At 42.4% G+C, this 25,641-nt stretch overlaps 2 protein-coding genes across 9 annotated transcripts in view; both read right to left on the minus strand.

Annotated features, from left to right (window-relative positions):
- Positions 1-2,498: 2,498 nt before the first annotated feature.
- Positions 2,499-15,059, minus strand: LOC135094601 (uncharacterized). 3 transcript variants are annotated; one of them, XM_063994845.1, is made up of 7 exons: positions 14,839-15,059; positions 7,162-7,294; positions 6,604-6,706; positions 5,509-5,549; positions 4,244-4,344; positions 3,728-3,823; positions 2,499-2,740 (listed from the first exon to the last, which is right to left on the minus strand). In XM_063994845.1, the coding sequence occupies exons 1-7, from the start codon at positions 15,057-15,059 to the stop codon at positions 2,701-2,703; spliced, it is 735 nt and encodes a 244-aa protein (XP_063850915.1). In that variant the 3' UTR covers positions 2,499-2,700. The 3 variants fall into 3 exon arrangements, with proteins under 3 accessions (XP_063850915.1, XP_063850921.1, XP_063850930.1); XM_063994851.1 differs by lacking the exons at positions 7,162-7,294; positions 14,839-15,059 and adding an exon at positions 13,561-13,815; XM_063994860.1 differs by lacking the exons at positions 7,162-7,294; positions 14,839-15,059 and adding an exon at positions 11,522-11,557.
- A 253-nt stretch (positions 15,060-15,312) lies between these two features.
- The window catches only part of LOC135094557 (protein gooseberry-neuro-like), a 199,517-nt gene continuing 189,188 nt past the window's right edge, over positions 15,313-25,641 (minus strand). For 4 of the 6 annotated variants that reach the window (XM_063994800.1, XM_063994790.1, XM_063994757.1 and 1 more), the window contains 5 exons: positions 21,525-21,760; positions 21,008-21,272; positions 20,618-20,875; positions 18,787-18,976; positions 15,313-16,518 (listed from right to left, as the gene is read on the minus strand). In XM_063994800.1, coding sequence (XP_063850870.1) covers positions 16,356-16,518; positions 18,787-18,976; positions 20,618-20,875; positions 21,008-21,272; positions 21,525-21,760 — 1,112 coding nt within the window. In that variant the 3' untranslated portion in view covers positions 15,313-16,355. The remainder of the gene's footprint in view (positions 16,519-18,786; positions 18,977-20,617; positions 20,876-21,007; positions 21,273-21,524; positions 21,761-25,641) is intronic. The other 2 variants (XM_063994781.1, XM_063994766.1) reach the window with 1 other exon arrangement.

Consider the following 25,641-nt stretch of genomic DNA (forward strand, 5'->3'; position numbering starts at 1 on the left):
AGACAAGTCAAGGATGGAAGGATGTCAAATGTACAATGCTTGTGGTGTGAGATTGATGATGGAGTTGCAAGATATTGAATGTCTGGAACAGTTTGTCAGAAGTTTAGCTGACATTTGGGACCACAGCAAGCTTGTATGATAGGTAGTTAAATATGGAGCATATGAGGGGATCAAGGCAGTACTATTATGTGGTTTAACAAAGTAGAAAGAATGCCAGGAAATTAAATGACTAAGACTGTATTTTAGTATGATTAATGCAGTAAATGTAATGGAATAGTAGGATAGTGCTAGAGCACATGACAGGGTGAAAGGAGGTGGTGCTGCATGTACAGAGTAATTACAAGGAATGGAGACTTGTGGTCATCCTCTCTGGGGAGAAGTTCTTGGGAACTGGCATTAGTTATAGGAAGATTAAAGTAGAGGTTGGGACAACTGGCTAGAACTATCAATGCTGAATTCCTGAATTGTACTGTCTACTGCATTCTAGATTCATGACCTCATTGGCCAGGAATGCAAGTTTTGTATCCACAACAATGCATTCTGGGAGGTGTAAATCCCCTGGATTTATTTATAAGTGGTGACCAGTCACCCCTGCACTGCCTGCTCTTCATGTCTCCATTATGCTTTCATCCTCTCTCATCATTTCTTTTCTGAGGTGTGCTTAAGACAACATAGCACTAGCATTTTGTTAATTGAAAAATAATATTGTTCATGTTCTCATTATTTTTTATCATTTGCTGTATGCATAAAAAAATTACATTAAGCTGAAAGGAGAAAAATGCTGAGGTTGTGGAATAATTTAAAGTTATTATGAAGGGTAAAATTACCAAGCATTGAACTCAAACTCTAATGCAGGACACACTAGCATTGCTCCTTTTCTCTCTCTCTCTCTATTCCTTCCCACCAAGGCTTGAGCATTGAACACATTTACACAGCATATTTGCTACCAGTGACAGGAGAGTGGAATTCAGGACTCCTGTGTTACTAACTCAACTCCCAACATACCATCCACTGAACCTACAACTGCCTCCCATTTATCTTCCCTCCAGTATCCAGTGTTGATACTAAAATCAGTGATCATAATGTTACTGGAAATCATGATGGTCATAATAATAATAATAATCTTAATTAGTAATATTACTGTGATATTATAAACAATTAGTCTGTATGTAATAATGTTCATTACCATTTTAAGAATTACTAATTTTAGCATCAACAGTGGGTGCTGGTTGGAAATGGACAGCAGTTATCGGTGGGTTAGTCCTCGCAACACTTACTTATCAGAGAGATTAAGTGTTATGCTGTCTGTTGTGTTCATGCCTTGACACGGAATGATGAGTGAGAGGGAAGAAGCAATATAGGCATGTCCTGCATTACAGCTTGGTTGAGTATAGTATTCTGTAATTTTATCTATTCTGCAACCTTGGCACTCCATTACTTTTTTTAGTAAGTGCAACAGTTAAGTAATTGGATATGTTGCCTTGGAAGAAAAAAATGATGAGGGAATGAAGAGTGAGGTGGCACAGGAGTGACTTGCCACCCATTCTGTTAAATCTAGAGGATTTTTATTTTTTGGAATGTGCTGCTGCTGCAAAAACTCCATTCCTGGTTGACGTGGTGAATGAGGCTAGAGTATATGAGATGTAATCAGAAAGTTACAAGACATACCTGTTCCAAGTTTCACTGGTATCTCCTTCATGGTAGATGATATGCCACTTCCAGAACTTCTGCCATGCTTGGTGTGTGGCCTCTAATTAATTTTCTCCAAGCACCAACTGTGATTTGAGCTAGGTGTCTGTGGAAGTCTCAAAACAGCATCCCTTCAGCTTGAACTTCATCTTGGGAAACTAATGAGTCACAGGGAGCCAATCTGGTGAGTAAGTGGGATGAGAAGCAATTGAATTATGTTATTGTGGGCTAAAATTTAATTTGTACACTGTCATGATGGATCACTGTGAATTGCCATTGCACTACATTTCAGTTTGTTTGCAGTGAATGTTTTCCCTGAGACACTTCAGAATAGTCACCCGGTTGCTACTGCGCCATGTCTCATCTTGTTCACGCCAAATGTGACCATTCTAAGGTGGTCTGATGGAAAAGATTCGGTGCAAAGTAGCTGCTGAACTGGTGTGATGGCAATTCAATTATCCATCATGACATTCTTGCCCCCTCACATTTTTGGCCCACACCAACATTTTCATTGCTTCCCATACTACTTCCTGGATTGGACTCCATGATTTTTTTCTTTCCGAAAATGAAGATGAAGGGATACGGTTTTGACACTGGAAAAGATCCAGAGCAAATTGCAGATGTTGCTTGACGCACTTGGAAAAAGGACTTCCTTACAGTGTACCAGACATAGCAGAAGTACTGGGAGTGGTGTACTGACTATCTTGAAGGAGATGGCAGCAGAACTTGAATCAGGTATATTTTTTTCATAGATGATCACACATCTTAATGTTTATCTGAAATGGAAAATGTTGAAAGTAAAGTAAATCTACAGTGATATTCCTTTATTAAAATATATAAAGAACAACAATTTGAGAATGTACAGAATGTTGAAACAAATTATCTCTACCGTATTGTCATTAATTGTTAAACTGGAGTTTGTCTGGTATGCAGCAGATATTATTGTCTGCCATTGTCAGTACATCTCCTGTGCCAACTTGTGCAGATTCCTGAAGCACCAGATACTGTTGCTTATGATTCATTCTTGGCCTTCCCTTTGGACCACTCATAGCTGAAAGAGTGACTTTTGTGAAAGGGCATTCAGTATAGCTTCCATATCTCTGAAATATACTTGTGCTTCCAATTTATAGTAAGGTGAGAGAGCAAAAGCTCATGAATCCAATGTGTGGTGTACTACCCCCTGTGGAGGCCTCTGAAAATGCCTGTATAATATGTATACCATTATTAAATCCTACAGCATCTCCATTTGTGAATTTGTTTTATGACAACCAGTATTCTGTTTGCCTTTGTCAATAATTTGCTTCATAATATGATTTAAAACTGCCTTTAAATTCTAGGACTTCTTTAAAATCCTCCCTTTACCTAAAGGCAAAGTCATGGAGATAAAACTCATTCTTTTAAACCCTCCCTTTACCTAAAGAAAACTCATTCTTTGAAACCCTTCCATCACCTAAAGGCACAGTCATGGATTAAAAAGTAATTATTGCTTCATTATTGTCAATATTGTGGTATCCATATTTCTATTATGGAAGTAATGCAGGCAGTTTCTCACAAAATGCTGCTAGCACGCACACACACACACACACACACACACACTATATACAGGATACAGCAGAAATGCCTCCCACATTTCAAAGATTAACAAAAGGAAAATTTAAAGGTTAAAAGGAAAAATATGGTAGGTATTTCTGCCACACCCTGTATTATATACACATGTGCAGGACCAAACAGTAAAAAGGCTGGTCACAAAATGCCCACTTCATATTCATAGCAGGCACACTGATGGGGGAGGGAAAATTATGTATGCATCCTCTTCATGAAGAATGAAAAATGGTAAAAATTTTATGAAAAAATGAAAAATGGCATAAACTATGGCACAAAGTAGTAAACATGCAATATGAACCTAAATAGTTGAGATCTATTTCATTAACACAACTTCTTTACAAACTGACAACAGGAGGTGATATTTAAGTGTATCATCAATAACCACAAAACACTGAAGTATTCTCGTCAGATTTAATGACATGGCAATACTTACTGGGCTATGCGGCACAGCTGATAGATCCCAGTTCCTGCCACAAACATGTTGACACTAAAGAGATACCAGTTCTTGGGGATGATCACTAGGGAGTACCTGCAAGAAGTGAATGCCATCAGAATACATGCTGCAGGAATCAGTAAGTGTGGATTAAATTGCACAAGATCTATCCAAAAAATGTTTCATCGCTGAAGTTGCACTCTTTTCTGGGAAACTCCTTGCATGGAACAACCCTTGGAAAAATGGCCCCAAGGCACCTTCATGCCACCACATAGCTTATTTGGTCCTTTGCTCACTTTTTATTAATTTCCCACATCTTTTTTCTTACATTCCTTAATTCATTCCTAGTTGCCTTAAGTAGTTTTTATCCACCCTCTGAAGTTATCCCATAAAAAATAAGTAAATTTAATTATCCAAATGGGACATGCAAGAGAAAGAGAGGAGTAGAGATTAAAACAGCTATTTTACACAATACATTCCACCAAATAAAAACCAGACAAGAATCTTCTGTCTAACCTTGACCAGATGGTGCCAGTGGCAGCCAGGGCAGTAGACTGGGAGGCAGACAGTTTCTCAGCCGGCCGAGCCAGATCCCCCAGACCAGCAATCACCAGTCCCTGGGGCAAGACATGCATACTGCATCAGATGACTTGATTACAGTTACCACACAGCCCTCCTAACCTGAATTCTTCATGTGTTGGAGAGAAAGGATTCACTACTACAGCTAACAAAGTCCACAAAGAATGCTATATATGTTATTCCTGAACCAAAGACTACCAGCTATGGGTTTCTTAACCCTTATGACCTAGGACAAAATATAAACAATGTGTTTGGAATACAGGCATAAGAATGCAGATGCAATTCCCCATACACACATCTTATCTTATGTAAAAATACACTCCTTATTAAACAAAACAGATAATTATATAGCAAGTGAAACCTTAGAATTTATATTTTCTTATGATGCAAACATAAATGAAAAAATATCATGGATAATCATAAAAAAAACATAACAGACTCTGGCCAAGAACATAAAAAATGTGTCTTGTAAAAGCTGCAGTAATTGGCGGTCATATTTTTGTGTTGTCTAGACATGAAACATCACTGGTGCATCTCTTAGATAGATATATGGTCCCTGAAATACTTGTCTATCAGTAGAGATAAATAATTACTAGTTATTTCAACTACAAATCATTGAAATACAATCATACAATAAGTATACCATCATTGCACTCACTTGCAGGCAAAGCAATGTGTTGACACTGTTTACTTTATCTCTTAACAAAAACCTGTCCTGTGATTGGTAGGCTGCACCAGCTGGCAGAAACAATGGGCCAATGGTAGGACTGAATACAGGATACACTGACTCAACTAAAACATACATGAAGCTCAGCACAGACCAGGGGACTCAAAACTGAGCCAAAATATTGGCCTTATGGGTTTTGGCAGTTGGGCCAATTTTTTTTAGCCTCACTTGTTACGAGGGTTAAACTTTTAGGTGTGTGGTTACTGTTGCAGTTCATCAATATTCATACCACTGCTTACCACAGTTTTTTTTTCTTCTTCCAAGTTTTTAGGATACTTTAAGTGAAAACCTTTCCCTCTTTGCTAACATAATTATTATACAGTATTTCTGCAAACAGGACCTTTTAAAATTGTTTTATAAAAAGACTTCTCCAAGATAGTATAAAATAGCTAATTCTGATGACACCAAACCTGAGTAATGAATACAAGAACATTAAGAGTTTTGATGTGACTAAAATGGTGAAAACAATACATACCCACTTGAAGGACGGTGCCCAGAAGAAGACGGTCTTTGGACCTATGGAAGAAAAAGTTTCATAGATGAAGATCAGGGTAGAGTGATAAAGACTCATGACAATGCAATCTACAATAAGGAATGGCATCTGGCTTCTTAAAAGGTTTGTTTTGTGACCTCAAACATGACCATGACTGCTCTCATGTATGGAGAACCATAAATTTAGAAGTAGCTAAGCCATGTGGTCATTTCACTTGATGACAGCTCTGAACAATAGAAGGGCCAACCTGTCAGGAAATGAGGAAATGAGCAGAATTGACAACTGTGGGCAAAAGGAAGACTTAATTAAAGACCACAGGGTTGAAAGGGTACATCAAGTAGGAATGGACAAAGTAATGTTAAACTGTTTCTGAATAAAAATTGCTTTCTTGCACCATACTTTGAAAAAATATTGAAGCAAGTATTCACACACAACTTAACAGAGACCTACAACAGTAATAAAAGGTTACTTGCCTGCATCTTGAGGCAATTGCATCAACTTGAAATAACTGTTAAGACACTGATTGAACCAGTTATCATATCAAATCAAAATATACCAAAATAAATTTGTTTCATTTTGACATTTGAAGGATGTAGTTTTCTGAAAAATGACCATTTTATGATAAATTTTAATGTGGTTGCTCTGAAACATTAAGCATTTCCTTTCGAAATCGGTACTTTTCACAGTGAGGAGAGGTATTCTACAGAAATACTAAAAATACAAATTTTAAAAAATAGTTGTTAATTAAAAAAAATAATAAAATCTGAAAAAAAACTGAGGATTAGACTAAGGAGTCTATACTAAGGTTATTTGGTGAGGCAAGGGTAACAATCTTGTAGACAGGGATGCAATGAAGCCTGAACTAATGACCCATGGCACTGTTGCTGGGGGGACGATGAAGTGCACAGGAAGACATTAACTTGTTCAAAGCATATGGAATAAACAAAAATCATTAACTAGACACATCAACGAACTAAACAAACTAAAAAAAAAAGTAACATGGACGGCCTGAGCATTGGGGTGCAACGTTAAAAGTGATCTGCTTCCACCCGCCAATGCGTCATGACGTCTGCCTACCTGCCGGGTGGTTCCAAAACGGCTGGAACCTGGCAGGCACTATCTTGTCGGCTCTTCTGATCAATGCCCGGTATATCGCAGCCATGGTGGTATGTTCTGAGGGCTGGAAGAGGTGGAGGGGTAGTAACAGAAGCAACGCACACAACCACCCGTCAGTCAAGGCCACACCACCACGTAGTAAGCCCGACTGACCGAGCCCGGCGAGCCGCCTGCGTCTTGTTGTGGGCCGTGCACCGCCAAGCTGCGCCGAGTACCACTCAGTTCTCATCTCACTTTATTTATTACAATTTATAGCTCATTGAAAGCTATTATTCCTTTTTAGAAACAAATAACTCTTGTGGAACATTTCTTTTTTCAAAGCTACTTACACTTCAGCTTCCAAAAAAAAAAAAATATCAAGTTATTGATAACTATTAATAAAACTGATAATTTATGTGAAGATTACCTGAATATCGTCTGTTAGTTATAATAAATACATGATAAAATGAGAGGTTCTTATAATGTTTATCTAGAACAATGGTTACCAGCCTTTTTTCATCACATTACCCGTTTACTGACCAAATTTTTATTAAACCTCTTTGAGCACAGCAGGGAACCGAGCTCCGGCCAGACGTGCCTCTTCCCTCTTACGTTTCCTTCTGCAGCTGCTCCCATGTTCATACGTCTTAATTTTCCAAATGCGTGGTTAGCGCTGAGGGAGACGAGAGTAGAGAGCAAAGGGCTTGAGAGAGGAGCATAGGAAGACCAAGAGCAATACCAGGTTGGCAAAGAAGAAGAAAAAAAAAAAAAAAAAAAAGAGAAGGTAAAAGAAATACAAGGAAGATTAAGAAGTATGAAAATGGGAAGAGTGTGACGGAGACGAGATGTTGTGGATGAAGGGCAGAAAACCTCTCCTTTGTGTGTGTACGGATATTTAAACATGGGTTGTTTAAATTGTTATTAATGGTAAAAACAAACAAAATATGACCTCCATGTCGAAACAAACAACACACGACATCGATGTTGTAACAACAAACAAAACACGACCTTCATGTCGCAACAAGATATAAAATAAAACATGACCTCCATGTCGTAACAAACAAAATACGACCTTCACGTCATAACAAACAAAACACGACCTTCATGTCGTAACAAGATATAAAACACGACTTTCACGTCGTAACAACAAACAAAACACGACCTCCATGTCGTAATAAACAAAACTAAAGTGCTTTTGGCCTCTCAGGCGATTTTTAACTCATTTCATTCCAGTATTTTTGTTTAAACTTTCTTTTCCTCGGTCACGCGTCCTTTCTGAGTGATAAATGGGGCCAGGTATTTCTCCAAACGGACAAACTCTTCCATCCCAGCATACTTTCTTCCTCGGTCACCTGTTCTTTCTGGGTGACGTATACTTCAAAATCTTGCAACAGTCTATCACGTTCCCGTATCACCCCATTCATTCTACTTGTGAGCTTCTCTGCGTCCTGAATCATAACTTAAATTTACACTTAGCCATTTATCACACTTAGAAGTATATAGCTGTAGTTAAGTTGGTAGCACAGCCAATATAATTAATTTCCAGTGCATGTGATAAGAACCCGGTAATATGCTGATCTCAAAACTGGAGTCCATGCAATAGGAAAGCATTTGTTTCAATATAATATGTATGTGTACATTGTGTTGGCGCAATTTGAAGCATGTATAATTTCTATCGCAAAAAAATACTACTAATAATTTCGAGATGGTGCCCGATAACACACTGGTCTGAAAATCTGCGTCACCTGGACCAGAGAGGTTTATGTTAATGTAAAATGATACAACATGCGTCTGAGTATATATATGATTTAACACAAAAAATTTATAAACTCACTCGTAACAACCTGGTATCAAAACTACTTTCACTTAAAATACTTAAAAAAAAAAAATACTAATAATAATTTCTTAAGAACCCCAAAAGCAGATTGGTCTCAAGACTGGCACCACCTGTACCAGAGAGGCGTCACGTGGCAGGGTACAAGACTGCCACCGACCTCTCCCCGCCCTGTTCTTCCACACGCAGCTAAGTGCAAGTTGCAGTTCACTAGATACTCTCCTTATCAACCAAGATCCATACTGTCTGTTATGATTATGATTCTCTTCCCCCTCCCCCTGCCCCTCCTCCTCTCCCACCTCCTCCTCTTTTCCCTCCTCCTCCTCCTCCTCCTCCGCGTGGCCTTAAAAGGAAACCCTCTTGCTACTCCGTGTACTCTCCTCCTCCTCCTCCTCCTCCTCGAACAATTAACAGCACAAACCCTAATTAACTTTATCGAGAACACAACACAGAACAATTAACAACACGAACACAAATCCAAACCAAGAAACATGATGATAATAATTAAACGTAATTAAACTCCTCAACCGACAAGAGAAGAGATAACAAAATAACAAGATCACTAATCCAAAGCAAGACATAGATAACATAATAAAGAAACAAGGCTCTTCCCCAACAATCTAAATTAAACTATCCCTAACAGTCTTACTCTTCCTTTTCTATCCTCCCCCACCACATCCTGAACACAGTCCACCACAACCACCTCCACCACACTCATGGGACAACCCTCAACACCACCACATCACAGCCCCTCAAGTCATAGCACCATATTCTGAAAAAAAAAAAAAAAAACTTTTGCGTCATAACCCGACTACATTCAAAAGGCTCTGGTCCTAGAATGATCACTGTTTACAGATGCCACACTACACTGCAGCCTCCATCACGTTGTTACTCGTACTGTATTATGCAACAGTTTCTTGCCGATCATACCATGCCAGAGGAAAGAGAAACTGCGCAGCAAAACGGCGATGTTGTCCTTATGACTGATTTAAGCCCTTCCGAATGGATGGGCGACACGGATTAAATAAGGCTCGGGCACAAACCCTAATTACCCTTTGATTTGACCTATCATGAGTGAGTTCAAGTCTAATGTGTGATACGTGAGTGTGTAATAATATACATTTCATTGTGCCTGATAAGGCACAAAATAAGGATGGCATAAAAATGATCTCAACAAAGCAGTACGTGCATTATACAGTAACTCTGAATACGGTCTGTTATACGTTTTGTAAAATTCAGAAGTTGATGTTACGAGACATGAGATGAATTCAGTTGAGAAATGTTAGCAAGACGTTTGGGGCAATATGGAGATAAGTAGCATTAATAATCATATCACGGCCAGCTCAAACCTGACCATGCATAGAATGCGGAGAAGTGTGGAAGTAGAAAACAACAGTGTGTGTACGGCAGATTTTCGTAAAAAGGAATGAAAACCCACTACGTCAGCCCCTCTAGCGATAATGTATAGATAGTCTGGTGCAACAAGAACAGTATTCAATCGACCACTTACTTTCACACGTTAAGGACACCCAGCAAACAGTTCCCGTCACTCAGATGTATTCTTGCCGAGTTGAGGCCGCTGCGAGTCTGCGCACTTTATTCTTAAACACTTTGGTGTCTTATCTCCACTACCCACTACTTTCAACAGGCTCTTAAGGAAGTTAAAGAGGCTTTAGGCGTATTTCCGTGATTCATGTAATATATTAACAAGGGTTCTGCATCATCGATACGAAAAAACATTGAGAACCTAGGCTCTCTGAGGTCTGAAAACAGTCGTATGAGAAACCAAACCACATAAGAATACGATCCCGAGTGTGAGATGAATTGTGTGCTAGTATCTTTTATCTCTAAGGCGGATTCACACTACCAATTTCATATGTCCGTCTGAAGAGGGAGTGTGTCGATCAGTAATGTCACTCCGTCGACGGGAAAATAAATTGAAGCTGCCAAATACCCTTCCGTGAGATGAGTGTGCGCTGCGTGTCAAACGGGCGGTGTGAACCAGTCATTAAACCTATCAAAAAATGCACTAGCTAGGTAAAACATTTTAATAACCCAAGTAAACTATTTATAATTAGTATCAGAAGAGTGTGGAGTCACGAGCCACGAGGGTGTGCCCAGAACAGCCTCATCATGCTGACCAACAGGCGAAGCATAGTGCTGTTCATAGTGCGGCGTGGGCTATGGGTGCTGAGGATATACATGGCAGGCTCCTTAGCATTTGCAGGCACGTCCATACGTCTACTGATTATCACTGATGTAGTTTATTTTGAGTAAAGACTATCGTATTCGAGCGTGATCTAATGAGACGGAAAGAAAGAGAAGTAAATACTGTGGTTGAATTTAGCATAATTAACTTAACAAGATAGAGGAAAGACCTTCAATAAAAAAAAAAAAAATACTGCGGTCCAACACACACAAGCTTTACTTCCTCGGTACACGAATCACACAATGTCAGCTCGCCAGGAAGGAAGAATGGATGGATCATGTACCTACTGCGTTCGTTTCATACTTGAATATAAGAACTACTGCAACAACGCGGATGCTACATGTTACCCGTTACCATAAAGTTTCCTCCTGTCATCCTTACTATTATCCTTCATGCCCACTACTCTAAAGACCACGGGAAAACAACATGACACGGCCAGAACATAGGAGCCTCTGCCACCATGGTGCACAAGAACATAAGAAAATAAGGGAAGCTAGAAGAAACCATCAGGCCTACACGTGGCAGTAGCTGTAGATGAATAAGTAACAACACAATGTTCACGTGTCGGTAATGCAGAGTACCTTTTCGTAAGGGGAAAGAGGACAACCTGTTCTTCCACTGTGTCAACCTTCGACTGCTACGAGTATGACTCCTATCAAGCTTAATGAAATGGGTAAGTTTAGAGTACAACTTCGAAAGATACCAGTAACAGAGAAAGAAGTAACCGTGTGGAAATTGTAAGCATATATAAAAGCAACAAAATAAATATGAATTACCCCTCATGTGGAAATTAAAGGAAAATAAAGTAAGAGTGACCTGAAACTTACTCCTGCGTTACACTTCTGCCTAATGCTCACCTCTGTTGTAAGTGTCCGCATCTAAAAGACAGGCACAGGTGGTCAGGAGCTGTGGTGGGCAGGCTGGATCAAATTGCCGGTCATAGTGTTGGGAGTGCCCGTGTGGCGGCCAGCGGGGCGGGTGGGAGGGACGGTGATGATAACGCGATCAGGTGCTAGTGGTAAGAGAGCTTTGCCAATATGATGGATGATACAAACACTGTGCCCGTGACGTAACATGTGGGTAATTCTGAATGATGAATCTAATTATCTGAATTGATTATCAAGGTGCCAATATAACGTAAGTGATGAAAATATTAGGTAGGATACCGACTCTGAACCAAGTGGCAATATTTTACAGTTTCAACGAGGCTAGATAGTGCACCTAAACACTGTGAAGGTTTTAGTAAGTGCTCGCTGATATTCAACTCAAACACGTCTGTGAAATCAGTATTTTGGTCCTCATAGATTACACACACACACACGCTAATACTTTAATCATGAGGTTACTATATACATATTACAATGGTCACTTTCTCAGTCATTGTCGCGGGATGCAATGACATATTTTATAGAGGAAAGCTCCCAGAGATCGAGTAGCTCATATTTGTCAAGCGTTTGTATTTTTATTACTACTCTGTGGTGGTGTCTTGGGTTATTCTAATGAAGAAACACGCGTCATGCTGTTAAGAAGATGCGCATTGCTTTACCCTGTCCACATGCTCGTTCAATGCACATTTTGCAAGTGAATGGTGTAACAATATACTGTAATATTCTTGTAAGCGTTGCCATAAAAAGAGCAGCAAGTTGTTTATCGAATGATCAATATAATTCGACAGTTTGCCTCTTTGTTACACTGTTCACAGGCAGTGAGTGAAGGTGCTGAGAGTGAACTGAGAGGTCAGGAAGAGCAACAAGGAGATAAACGCTTTAAAATCTATCAAGCTTATCCATAATCGTAAATTGTATGATGGAGTGTTGAGATGTCAGTGTTATAGTTAAAATGTAATTACATGAACATATACAAAACAAAACAAAAAAAATATATAATTAGAAAATACTCGCAATGTTTATAATTATCCTGGCATTACATGGTGGTTGTGATATGCATGTTTAAAGCTTCATTAAAAGATCTTTTGTCTTTTAAACATCAATATACTTAAATTAATAAAAAAAAAGAGCGTGCATGTGTTAGTAGTAGTATGCATTCCTTTATGACAAACAGACAGAAAAGTTAAACTCTCTAATCAAGCTTGTCTATGGCACTGGGATGACCTGACGAAACAGTGACGATTGTTCTCTTTCTAAACGATCGTATTATGAAGCAAACGACACACAAATCGAGATAGTTTCATGCCGTCCACCCAACACCACTTCTCCATTAATTCTCTCCGCCACTCCCTTTCCTCTCCCTTAACTCTCACCGGCACCACAGCTCCCTCTCCTCCCCTCTCTTAACCCTCACCAGCACACCTCCCCTCCTCTGCCTTTACACTCACCACCACAGTTCTCTTTCGTTCTAACGTCAGACACCCCATTTTTTTTTACGCAATCCGAATATTTTCATCTAGTTCTCTTTCATAAGTGACTGTACAATATCAGACACCAACTTTTTTTTTTTTTTCGTTATGAAGCTCAATAAATCGACACTGTTTTAATCAATCATTATATTAGTGCGGAGCGAGTCTTTCCTATGATACGTAATGAGGATGTTTCGATGTTTTTTTCCCCCTTTTTTTTTTTTTTGACTTATAACTACTACTTGTCTGTACATGGATGACTGTTTTCGTGCATTAGTCATTTCATAAACTCCCCAAGCACAAAAACACATGGCTGTAACAACTCACAGTAATAAAAAAAAAAAAGTGGAGAGAGAGAGAGAGAGAGAGAGAGAGAGAGAGAGAGAGAGAGAGAGAGAGAGAGAGAGAGAGAGAAATACACAGGAAAATCTACATGAATCACAAACTAAACCCATCTGATCACATTTAACTTTGCCTCCGTTACCTCCTCCCTCCCTCCTTCCCCTCCTTACTTTACCACCGCGCCACTCCCACACACACCTGCCGCGGACTTCCCTGAACACCTCCGCGCGACGACACCTCACCACGGTTCCCACGGGTAGAGGCAAACACAGCGCAAACAAACCATTGAGTCTCTTCCGGGCGGCTGAAAGTCAATGGGGCGGCGGCGGCTCCAGCACCACTCCCAGGACCGCGCGAAGACCAAACGCTAGTACAGAGCGGCAGGGAAGCTTGAAATATGGACCACTTCACAATAGGGAATGAAATATGTATGCGCATCTAAAAGGAGGAGGGAGAGTTGTTTATGTAATACAGGTAGGTAACACCGTTATGTTAGCACCTGTAGTCATGGTAAAATATATAATCTAACTTTAAAATGCATGTTGATAATTCGGTACTGTTGTTTCATATGGTTACCTAATGGGCGGGTAACTGAAAAGTGTTGTGTATTGTATTAAACTGCACTGGTATCGAAAAAAAAAAAGTAATTATAAGACCAGAAAAGACTTGTGTATAACTCATTATTCTATTGTTTCAAAATACCTATCAGTATCTAACACGAACATGGATGTACTGAAATACGTAGGTGATTGTCAAAGTACCATCAGTAATAAATTAGTGGACCAACATCTTCCTTGTAAAAAAAAAAAGAAAAAGATAGATACTCCAACATATGATTGTTTCACACAGTAATGTAATGAAAGGTCTGACTTGAAAATAAAGGAAACTATAAATATATATTAAAGTAAGTGAATGAATAAAGATAAAACATAAGTAAATTAATTGATAAAAAAAAAAAAGAGTAAAACGGCAGCAAAGTCAAGTCAGCGGTTATACTCTACATGATTATTTAATGAACAACATGAACATTGGCATAAATGAATAGATAAATGTCAAAGCTTCATATCAGATTAAGTAGATGACTGATTTATGAAAGAAAAAAATGCTGATAACGAAGCACTTTTGTTTCATATGATCTACTTAATGGTCATGATAATAAATATCAAACTAAATAGGAGATTGTCAAAGAACCATCACCACCACCTCATGCATGTGGATGGTGGTCCCATAAACACTAAGCTGACCAGGGCAGTGATCACGTGGACACGAGTATTAAGTTTATTGGAGTGAATCAAGGAGACTACAGGTTGACAGGGCATTACAAGCATTAGGGAGATTAGGGACGCCCACCCACGCCAGGGACGGGCGAGCGGCGGCCCCCCAGCACACGGAGCGGGGGAGAGGGGGGGCAGAGGGAGTGTTAGGCGTGCTGGGGGTTATGTCAGTGTAAGTGGAAAAAAGTTTTTACAAAAATACCTTAATGCTACGATCCAGGTTTTGGCGATGCTGTAGATACAAAAATACGAGCTTTGAGAGTCGGCTATTTCTAAGGCACGGTCAGGCTCACCCTCGGCTTGCTCGAGTGTGTGGGCAGGCGAGAACTTCCTTGACGCTGCCACGCCCCGTCGAGCACCGGGCGCTGAGGTGACGTGCAGGCGCCGCTGCCTCTGCTCGGCGCGGCGGGGCAGGAACGCCATCGCTTACCACACTCACAATTACTGGAGTTTTGTGTACATTTCTATATGTAATAAGTCTGGATGCAAAACTCCCTCAGGTAAATAACACTTCAAATGACTTTCTGCCGGACAATGTACTGAGAGCGAGCCTCGAGAGGGTGAGAGAAAATAAAATTCACACGAGTGGAGGCAACAGGGAGGCGGCGGATGGGTGTCGCTCACACAATGGTTAGGCTTCAGAAGCTCCGACACCTGACACTCCGACTCGTTTCTCGGCGGGGAGTTGCTGCCTCAGATGGAACTCAAAGGCTTTTAGCTCACCCACGAGATTCACGTGGTCCTGAATGCCAGCGTATTGACGGTAGTCTTGTGAGGGATTGAAAGGCGTCGCGGCAGCACACACCAGGGTCTGCTCCACCTCGCTGTCTCGCCTCGGCCGACTAGTCACCTTATAGCTATGCGAAGACACTTGGGAGGGTTGGAAGATCTGCAGCATTCACACAGGAAGACAGACGCAGCCGCGGACAATCTGCACCGGGAAGAGGATCCTCACCGGCAGCCAGGAACACACTCGGCATCCTGATTCACTTTCCAGTGTTACGAATTGCACACCAACATCTAATTACAACAAGAGGCACTTGGGTCTCGTCAGCAGGGTGCGGGTAAGGCCTGACGCTTGGACGGACGCGGTGCCTCTGGCGGGTTCCTGAGCTCTCGCGGCGGTGGCTGGCCCTCGCTCCTGACGCGCCAGCGAAAGTGGCGTGAGTGTTTCCGAAGGCTTTTATTTTCAAGGACGTGCCTCACGCTGCACGTTCTATACTACAAACTGTAGGCAAGCTCTATATTTAGAGCTGGATAAAACACGAACTTTAAGATGTGAATGAAGGGTTCATTCATGGAATCTAAAGCTGCAGACATCAGGTGTTTCGAAGCTGCTCGTCATGAAAATGATTGTTGGAATAGATTCATTAAGGCTGTGAGGACGGTATATGCGAATTAATGAGGCTAAAAGAACTAGAAAAAAAAAATCAGAATACAATACACGGCGATGTGTCGAGGGACAAGCGTCGTGTTGCGTCCCCGGCGGCCACGCGTCGCCCGTGAACGCTTCACGCTCACGATGAGAGAAAAAAAAAAAGAAAAATAAATAAATAAATAAAAAAAATAAAATAAAGTTTTCTAAATCCTGATAAAGTCGAATAAAAATCCAAACTTTTCAAACGTTATCCATGATATAATATAAAGGACATTTTCTATCCGTCGTATTCTATGTATGAGTCCCCTTCTTTTCCTCTTCTTCCTAAAGGTTTTTCGTCTTTAGAAAAGGGGGAGCGGCGCCCCCTTGTGGTGCCGCAGCTGCTGATTGAAGTTGGCCGCCGCCGCCGCCGCCGTGTACTGCGTGGGGTAGTGGAAGGTCTTCATGCTCTCCATGGGGAAGTGCTGGCCGCTCATCAGCATCTCGCTGCCGCCCATCATGGTGCTGAGGAGAGACAGGGGAGGGGTCAGCATTGTCAGCACCTCACTCACTCACCCCAATCTAATACTTCTTAATATCTCTATACTTGCAAAACTGCATTTCGTTAGTGACTCTTGCTTTCTTTCAATCAATTTACAGTTTATAAAAGAAAATCCTCAGTACATTTGGTCAGCTTAATTCACTCACGTGTACATCTGCTCACTCATGTACTCATTCTCCCCCTCACTCAGTTACCCATTCACTTAACCTTTCGCTATTCTCTCACACTTCAAATCTTCCTTCCCTGCACCACCAACACTGGCTCTATTACTGGGCCACTACACCACTCACGCTCTCTCATTTCTCTCATTTCTACACTCTTCACTTCTCTCTTCACTATATCATTCATTCACTCACTCATTCATGACACACAAGATATTCGTGAGTTTTACTAATTTATTTGTTAAATTTATTTTATTTATATTGATTTATTTTACTCTTTTCTTAGATAATCATGATTGGTTTAATGCGCCTGGTTTCCTTATATCATCATCATCATCATCATCATCATCATCATTATCATCATCAACACCATCATCAACCATTTCATTTAACGTCCATATCTTTCTTACATAATCGTCAACATCTGTGGCGGTGATACGGGAATTACCTATGAAAGCATTTACCACCACCACCATCGCCATCATCATCATCACCACCATCATCCATCGCTATCATTACAACCTCCTTCCCCTTCCTTTCCCATCATCGCTGTCTACAATATCCTGCAATCACAATTAACAATAACACGTATTCCACCCGCGTCTTTCCTGCAGAGTGGAAACCTAACCTAAGGAAACCTAACTTAACAATAACACGTGTTCCACCCGCGTCTTTCCTGCAGCATGGGAACCTAACCTAACCTAACCTAACCTAACCTAACCTAACTTAACAATAACACGTGTTCCACCCGCGTCTTTCCTGCAGCATGGGAACCTAACCTAACTTAACCTAACCTAACCTAACCTAACAACAAAACGTCTTTCACCAGCGTCTTTCTTGAAACGTGGGAACTTAACCTAACAAGAATAAGTCTTTCACCCGCGTCTTTCCTTTCTGCAGCGTGGGAGTCTCGTGTGGGTTCCCGGGCGTGCGATGCTGCCAAGGGAGGGCGCGAGGCGGGGAGGTGGCGCTGGCTGCCTTCAAGCCCAACCCCCTTTTGCCTTACAAGATATTTGCAATGACGTAGAGCAAAACTCGCCTGGGTATGAAGTCCCATGTCGTCGGCACCAAGCCTTCTCCGCTCTGAGAGTGCGTGTGTGTCTGTGTGTGTGTTCGGATCTATAGCATTGCAGAGACGAGATGGGGTTTAGATCGGGTTTGAGATTGCTGCATTTTACGCTTTAGTCCTTCTCCAAGCAGATAATACGTACAGAGAACAATTCAACCCTTGCACTGCAGCAGGGACGGAGCATTTGCCCTAGTGTACTCGTGTGTGTGTGTGTGTGTGTGTGTGTGTGTGTGTGTGTGTGTGTGTGTGTGTGTGTGTGTGGTCCCGGTGGGGCGGGCTAACAGTCCTGCTCTCCTGTGAGTATGTGTGCACGGACTCTTGCTATACAGGAGACCAAAAATTATCCACGCTACTCCATGAAAGGTGATAAACAAGAGAGGTAAAAAATGCACACACACACACACACACACACACACACACACACACACACACAGTCGTCGTCGTCGTTGGCCTTTTGTTATATCATATCTATCAGTAAATATATAAAAGTCTCCATTGAAGTTAATCTCGAACAAAAGAAAATCAAGTTTACAATAAATTCTTTCTTATATCCCATTTTTTTTTTCTCTCAGTTGAAGGATGAGAGTTTCCTCATCGCGGCATTTTTAGCTAGTCAGACGTTCATCCCTCATTACCTCCGATCATAAGCAACACACGCTGACTCCTGCCTCTGTCTTACCCGTTAGAGGCTCCCTGTAAAAAACTAGTGGCATGTAAGTATCACTCGCTGCATTACGGCCGTTACATTGATGCCAGTTAGCTGAGATAAGATGCCGCCTGAACGTAATTGAAGAGATGCAGTTTCATAATCTTCCCTCTTATTTATCTATTTATTTTTCAGTTATCTATTGTAGCACTTACGGTATTACATCCACTGCATGAAAGTTAGTTTATTGTACCTCCCCCCAAAAAAAAGAAAATAGATAAATAAATAAATAAAACCTGGGAAAACAACACCAACAGTACCCGGCACACCTGAGCAGGGAGAGGGAAGAACTCACCTATAGTTATCATAAGGAATGTGGTGGGCGTGGTGATGTGCTCCCCAGGCGTCACCAGTCTTAGCGTGCAGCGGCGCCCAGGAGGCCTCCCCGTGGTGCCCCGCAGAGGTGGTGAGGCTGTTGGAGGCCGAGTAGTCTGTGGCGGAGGTAGCGTGGCCCCCGAGAAGCCCCGCGCCCGCGCCTGAGCCTCCTGAAGGGGAATGTTGGTATTGGTGGAGGAGTGGCGGTGGGAGGGAATAGGAGAAGGAGCTGAAGGATGTAGATACTTGTTGTGTGCCTAGTTTTATTGCCAGAGCAGTTGATGTAAAGTGAGATGGTATGGAAATGATAGATAAATAAGCAACCACAACAGATGAAAACAGATGAACAGTGGCGTTGGTGGACGAGTGCCAGAGAGAAGGGAAGGGAAAGAGGAGAGTGAATTTTAAGGAACTGTTGTGTGTGTGCCTGGTTTCACTGCCAGGGTGGTTGACGAAAAGTGAAATGGTATGAAAATGATAAATAAATGCACAAGCACAATAAATGAATGAAAATAGTTGAGGATGCACAAGACGGAGGTTACTGGCGACAATATATAAGAGCAGCTGACCACACCAGGGACTGATAAAACAAAGAAGAAGAAGGAAGAAGAAAAAGAAGAAAAAGAAATAGAAGAAGAAATAGAAGAAGAAGAAGATGAAGAAGAAATAGAAGAAGAAGAAATAGAAGAACAACAAGAAAAAGAAGAAATAGAGGAAGAAGAAGAAACAGAAGAAGAAGAAATGGAAGGAGAAAAATAGTAGTAGTAGTAGTAGTAGTAGTAGTAGCAGGATAAAGAAGAAATATAAGAAATAGAAGAAGAAATATAAGAAATAGAAGAAGAAATAGAAGAAGAAGAAGAAGAAGAAGAAGAAATAGAAAAAGAAGAAATAGAGGAATAAGAATAAGAATAAGAATAAGAATAAGAAGAAATAAAATAATGAGAAGAAGAAATAGAAAAAAGAAAATAAGAAATAGAAGATGAAGAAAAGAAAAAAAGGAAAAGAAAAGAAGAAGAAGAAATAAAAGAAGAAGAAGAAGAAGAAAATGAAAAGAAGAAGAAGGAGAAGAAGAAGAAGAAGAAGAATAGTAATAATAATAATAATAATAATAATAATAATAATAATAATAATAATAATAATAATAATAATAATAATAATAATAATAATAATAATTAAGAAATAGAAGAAAATAGATGAAATACAGAAAGAAGAAGAAAGAGAAATAGAAGAAATTCACACACACACACACACTACACAATAAAAAAAAATAACAAAAACGCATCACGGGAGGGAAGAGTTCTGGAAGCAGCGGGTGTCTTGATAACAAGTAATATATCTGATATATCAAAAAGAAAAATAGAATTGAAAATGTAGAAAAAAAACAAAAACAAAGTAGAGAAAATATAAATAATAATAATTCTAATGCAAAATTCTTTTATACTCAAGACTTCTCAGAATTAGTCTCTTCTATCACTTTTGTTCAGGCCGTCACTGCCCAGCCTCCTCGTGCCTCCTGTAAACATATCATTGTGCTGGGAGCGCAGGGAGAATGGGAAATGTTTTTACTTAATAAATATATAGTTACATAAATAAATATATAAATAAATACGTAAATGAATAAATGTGAACGAATGGGTGAGTGAATAAGTGAATAAATGAATAAATAAATAAATAAATAGTAAATAAACAAATAAATACAAATAAATAGATATGATTTACGATTAGCTTTACAGAGGATGGATAAGGGAGTAAGGAGTGGCGAGGTGAAGGAGGGACTGAGGCGTCGGGGAGTGGGTGGGGTGGACGCTCACCGGTCTGCAGCAGGGAGGTGTGGGCGGCGGGGGGGAAGATGGAGGAGGGGGCGTTGTTAGAGGTGGACAGCATGGACATCATTTGGGTCTGCAGGTTGGTCTGCGCTGCGCCACTCTGGTGCAGGTTGGTGGCCTGCAGACTGCCATCCGCCATGCCGCCGCTGCCGCCAGTCACCCCGCTGCCGCCGCCGCTGCCTGCCGCCGCCGCCGCCACCTGCTGGTTCATGAGTGCCGCCCTGGACCACGCGCTGGCTTCACCTGGGGGAGGGGTGGGGCGGAGCGGGGGCGTCCCAGGTTTAGTCTTAGGAAAACTGACACTAAGAAGCACCGCGATAGTTTTGTTGGTATATTACAAAAATAAAAGAGATTAGACACGTAAATTAATCTCACCGTGGGCTTGGTGGGCAGCTGCGGCTGCGGCGTGGGCGTGGTGGTCATGGTGGGTGTAGTGCTGTGCAGCGGCGCCCATGGTGGTGGAGGCGGTTGTGGTGGATGAGGTGATGGGCGCGGGGGCAGTGGCTGGCGGGTGGAGCGTGGGTGGGAGGCTGCCGGGGTAGCTGGTGGTGCTCATGGCGAGGGCGTTGAGTGCCGTCACGCCCATCCCCTGCCCGGTCATCTGCTTCCGCCAGCGAGCCCGCCTGTTGCTGAACCACACCTGGGGAGGGACAACGGGATGATGTCTGGGGGCACTGACCCGTGGCGCCTGGGGAAATGACCTGCTGGGACACGGAGAACTGAAACACGTGACGGATGGCCTTCAACTAAAAACGGCAAAGACTCGTTGCAAAGCCTAGAATAGCTTTTAAGATACTCAGTCGTCAAATAATTACCAAAATCATACTGGGAAGTAAAACTAAATGCATTATAAAAAGGAATATATACAACACAATACCAAGCACCCCCTCACCTGTACTCGTGCCTCCGTCAACTTGGTCCTTTGCGCCAGCTCCTCCCTCGTGTACACGTCGGGGTACTGTGTCCTCTCGAAGGCCCTCTCCAACTCCTCCAGCTGCTCGGCGGTGAAGGTGGTCCTCGCGCGCCGCTGCTTCCTCTTGATGGGGATACCCGGCTCACTCTCGGTGTCGCTGTCGGAGATGGAGCCGCCGCCCCCTGCAGGAGAGATCGACACGAGCCGCTCAGCATCTGTGGCAGTGGCGAAAACAACGGGGCATAAGACACTCCGCACATCCACCAGGAAACTACAGCTGTTAGACACATCGGCGGAAAAATAACATGAAGGGCAAGGGTGGATGGGAGTGTGGGGTGTGTGAGTGCGGGGCTCCCGAGGCATGGAGGCGGACCTTGGAGCAGCGGGAGGTTAGTGGAGTTGGTATGCTGGTGAAAGTCTTGCGTCCGTGATGAGGAATATGTTTGAGAAGCGGTGGTAGAAAGGCAGAGCGGTAAGCAAACGGACAGGAATGTCTGAGAAGCATAAACAAGACATAAGCATCTGAATGAAAACTGCCTTATATTTCTACAAGCGAAAGTAAATTCTCCAAAATTCCCTTGTGTGTGTGTGTGTGTGTGTGTGTGTGTGTGTGTGTGTGTGTGTGTGTGTGTGTGTGTGTGTGTGTGTGTGTGTGTGTGTGTGTGTGTGTGTGTGTGTGTGTGTGTTTAATGTGTTCGCATAGTGAACCCAGCACAACCAGACATGCATCAGTACACAATACATATTTACAGTTTCACACTGAGGACATCTTTACTTCCACCCTTCGCTCATCGTTGGTATAAAACAAAAAGTTATTGTCCTTCCACGGTCGCCTCCTAAGAGTGGCACCCATCGCTGCCACGTCCAAACCTTTACGTATTCCACTCGCAGGCGCAGGACATTAGCATGGTGGGCTCGTTGGCCAGGTCGTCCGGCCGGTGGGCCATGCACCCTTGCGCCGCGCGGCCTTACCTAGCGGGACTGGAGTGGCCCGCCGCCCCCTTCACCTCTCTTCCACCTCTCAGGCTTTTGCTTTGCTACAGTGTGGACCGAGAAGTACTGAAGACCCTGGCCGTTATGATTCTGAAGAACGGCGTCAACTAAACGATTGGTGAACTAGCTAATTTACTACAGGACATTTTCAGTACAAGTCACAAAGGGTAGCCGTGCCTGTGTCCGGGTGTTCAAATGCTGTGTCATGCTAGGGGTTATGTTTCAGTTATTTATTGGTGAAGGGAGGTGAAGGGGTAGCATGCGCCATAGCTACACGTCGCCTTACCGTTCATCTCCGCGTTACTGGCCTTTGAGTCACTGACGGATTCCTTCCCTCGGGACACACGGCCACTGTGACATCCGGGTTTTTACAGTTTACCTTCCTCAGATGTCTCCAGGTACCCACTTATCGGCCATCCCGAAGGAAGTATGAACAGCTGGATGAGGCTTGCCCCGACTGCCTCACTCAAAATTCGAACAGAGGATCAGTGATTCGTAGCCTTGTCATTTTTTCTTCCAGTAAAGATAAGGAATGATGATGATGATGGTAATGATAGTGGTGATGGTGGTGGAGTCAATGTAGCGCTGTTGTAGTTTCCGGTGACTACTAACACTATCTACGTAACAGTTAGCACCATCATCACCACTACAGCCTCCGCCACAATCATCATCACTGTCATTCCCAGTATCATCGCCACCATTACTGCACAACACCACCCGCCCTACATCAACAGCGGGCATTACCATCAGCACCATCACCGTTACTGCCACCATCCCATCACCATCACTATCACCACTACTACCATCACTATCCCACAGTTCAATAGTGACAATGGTGAGCAGTACCACCACCACCACCACCACCACCACCACCATCACCACCACCACCATCACCATTAACACCTCGACCATTATTACCACCACCAATAACACAATCACCACATACAACGTACATACTACTACTACTACTACTACTACCATAATTATCACTACCACCACAAATAACATCAACAACAATTAGGAAAAAAAGAAAGCTCAGTTAGTGGAAGAGAGATGAAAGAGCAGTTAGTGGTTGTGGTAGTGATGATAGTGGCAATGGTGGTAGTAGCAGTAGCAGTAGTAGTAGTAGTAGTAGTAGTAGTAGTAGTAGTAGTAGTAGTAGTGGTAGTAGTAGTAGTAGTAGTAGTGGAAGAGACAAAGTGAATGAGTGAGAGCAAAACATAATTTCTAAGTAGAACATAATGTGATTTTTTTTTTTTCCTGTTCCTTCCCCGCCAAGGTTCAGATAAGGCGTGTCCATGCGTGTGTTGCGGCGCGCCTGTGGAGGTCGCTGTCGGGGGGCTGAGCTAGGGTGGGGGGAGGTGTTTTAAATATTTCCGCAAGTAAACTTTGCTGGAACAACGTGTGCCTGCAGGTGCTTAAGGGAATACATTTGGTTCTCTCTCTCTCTCTCTCTCTCTCTCTCTCTCTCTCTCTCTCTCTCTCTCTCTCTCTCTCTCTCTCTCTCTCTCTTCTGTGCCTGGCTCTCTCCTTGCACACACAGGTAACAAATGGACGCTGCATAAATTATATTGCAATACATTAGTTGCAATTGGTCTGTAATAAGCGTGTCAATATCACCAGCACGTCCAGCCCCGCGCGACTCACCGACAACAAAACGAGTCATTTGGGCGCCGCGCCTGGCCAAGGAGCCTACCAGTCACCCCTCGTAAGGGCGGCAGACAGGCAGCTTCTGCATGCGAGTCGAGTCCTTACGAAGAAGGTGTTTATTAGCATCCTCTTGGCCCCGGTGAATCATTTATAACAATGGCGGCGGGTCGCCTCCCCGTTGTTTCGTAATGGCGCTCTCCAGGCCACGCCAGTGGTACCAACGCGCCTCCCGCACCCCGAAGGATTAACAACATCTTGATCAGAATTTTTTATTACTCCATCTAAAAGTTTTTGGAGCACACCTTGGCCAGGGCACTGCGCCGAGGCACACTGCTGCTATGGAAGTGTTAGTAAAAGCTGAATTGAATAATGAAAGATATTTACATCCGTTCTGTCTTGGCACCCGGACATTGGTAACGGCGCTTCGCCAGATCATAATATCTCTAGAATACATTGAATTTTATTTCGATTTTCGGCGGCGCGGAGTGGCGTGCCAGCAGCAGGGCGGCGTCTGCTACGACATTACATTTATTGGATGAATTCAGGCTCCGCGACGGAAAGCTGAGGGCGTGTGTGGGTGTCTGCAGCGTGCAGCAAGGTGGGGGGGGCGGGAGGAGAGGGCGGGGAGAGGGAGGGTGTGCGCTGGTCCACTCACGCTGCAAGAGTATTGTTCCTGGGAAGTGTCATGCGGCCATAAATCATTCGGCCACACACGACTCGGCGCTCCAACAGGTGAAGGTCGTAGCGGGAGGAGAGAGGCTGGACAGAGCACCGCAGAAAAAAAAAAAAAAAAAGAAGCTGCTATGCAAATACATACAAGCTCCCACATGACACGTTCGTATCTATAAAACATTTTTTCGAATGTTACTGAACGAGAAAACAAATCCTTGAAGAAAACTCAATGGATTTACGCAACGTTTAGCGAAGTGAAGACAGTTAAGTGGTGTAGCTGAAGGAAAGAGTGGAAAGGGAAGGGACAGAGCTATACAAAGACTTTTCGAATGTTGCTGACTGGATGACGATACACTCTCTCTCTTGAAAAATAAATAAATAAATAAACTTATTAAATAATTCACGTAAAATACAACAGAGTAAAAAGGTGTATAAGTGGTATACGAACTAAGAAGACGTGATTAAGATAAATAAACACTTAAACAAACAAATAAATAAATAGCAATAATGATAGCAGTAGTCTTGAAAAAAAAAGAAGAAACAGCAACTACAAAAAACACAGAACCAACGGCAGAAACACACCTGATATTACAAGAAAAACCCATGAGGTGGAAGCGTAAACAATGACAACCTTGAATCTCGTTGCCTTTCAAATGAAGACTGACTGGTGGTGACCATGTTGCATTAAGATCAGGCGTCTTGGGTCGGGTCAGGGCACTCAGAGGTCACCACAGATAACTAACACCACCACCTTTTACCGAGTGGAGAAAAAACACGTTCT

This window comes from Scylla paramamosain, chromosome 3, assembly GCF_035594125.1.
Source record: "Scylla paramamosain isolate STU-SP2022 chromosome 3, ASM3559412v1, whole genome shotgun sequence".
Lineage (NCBI taxonomy): Eukaryota > Metazoa > Arthropoda > Malacostraca > Decapoda > Portunidae > Scylla > Scylla paramamosain.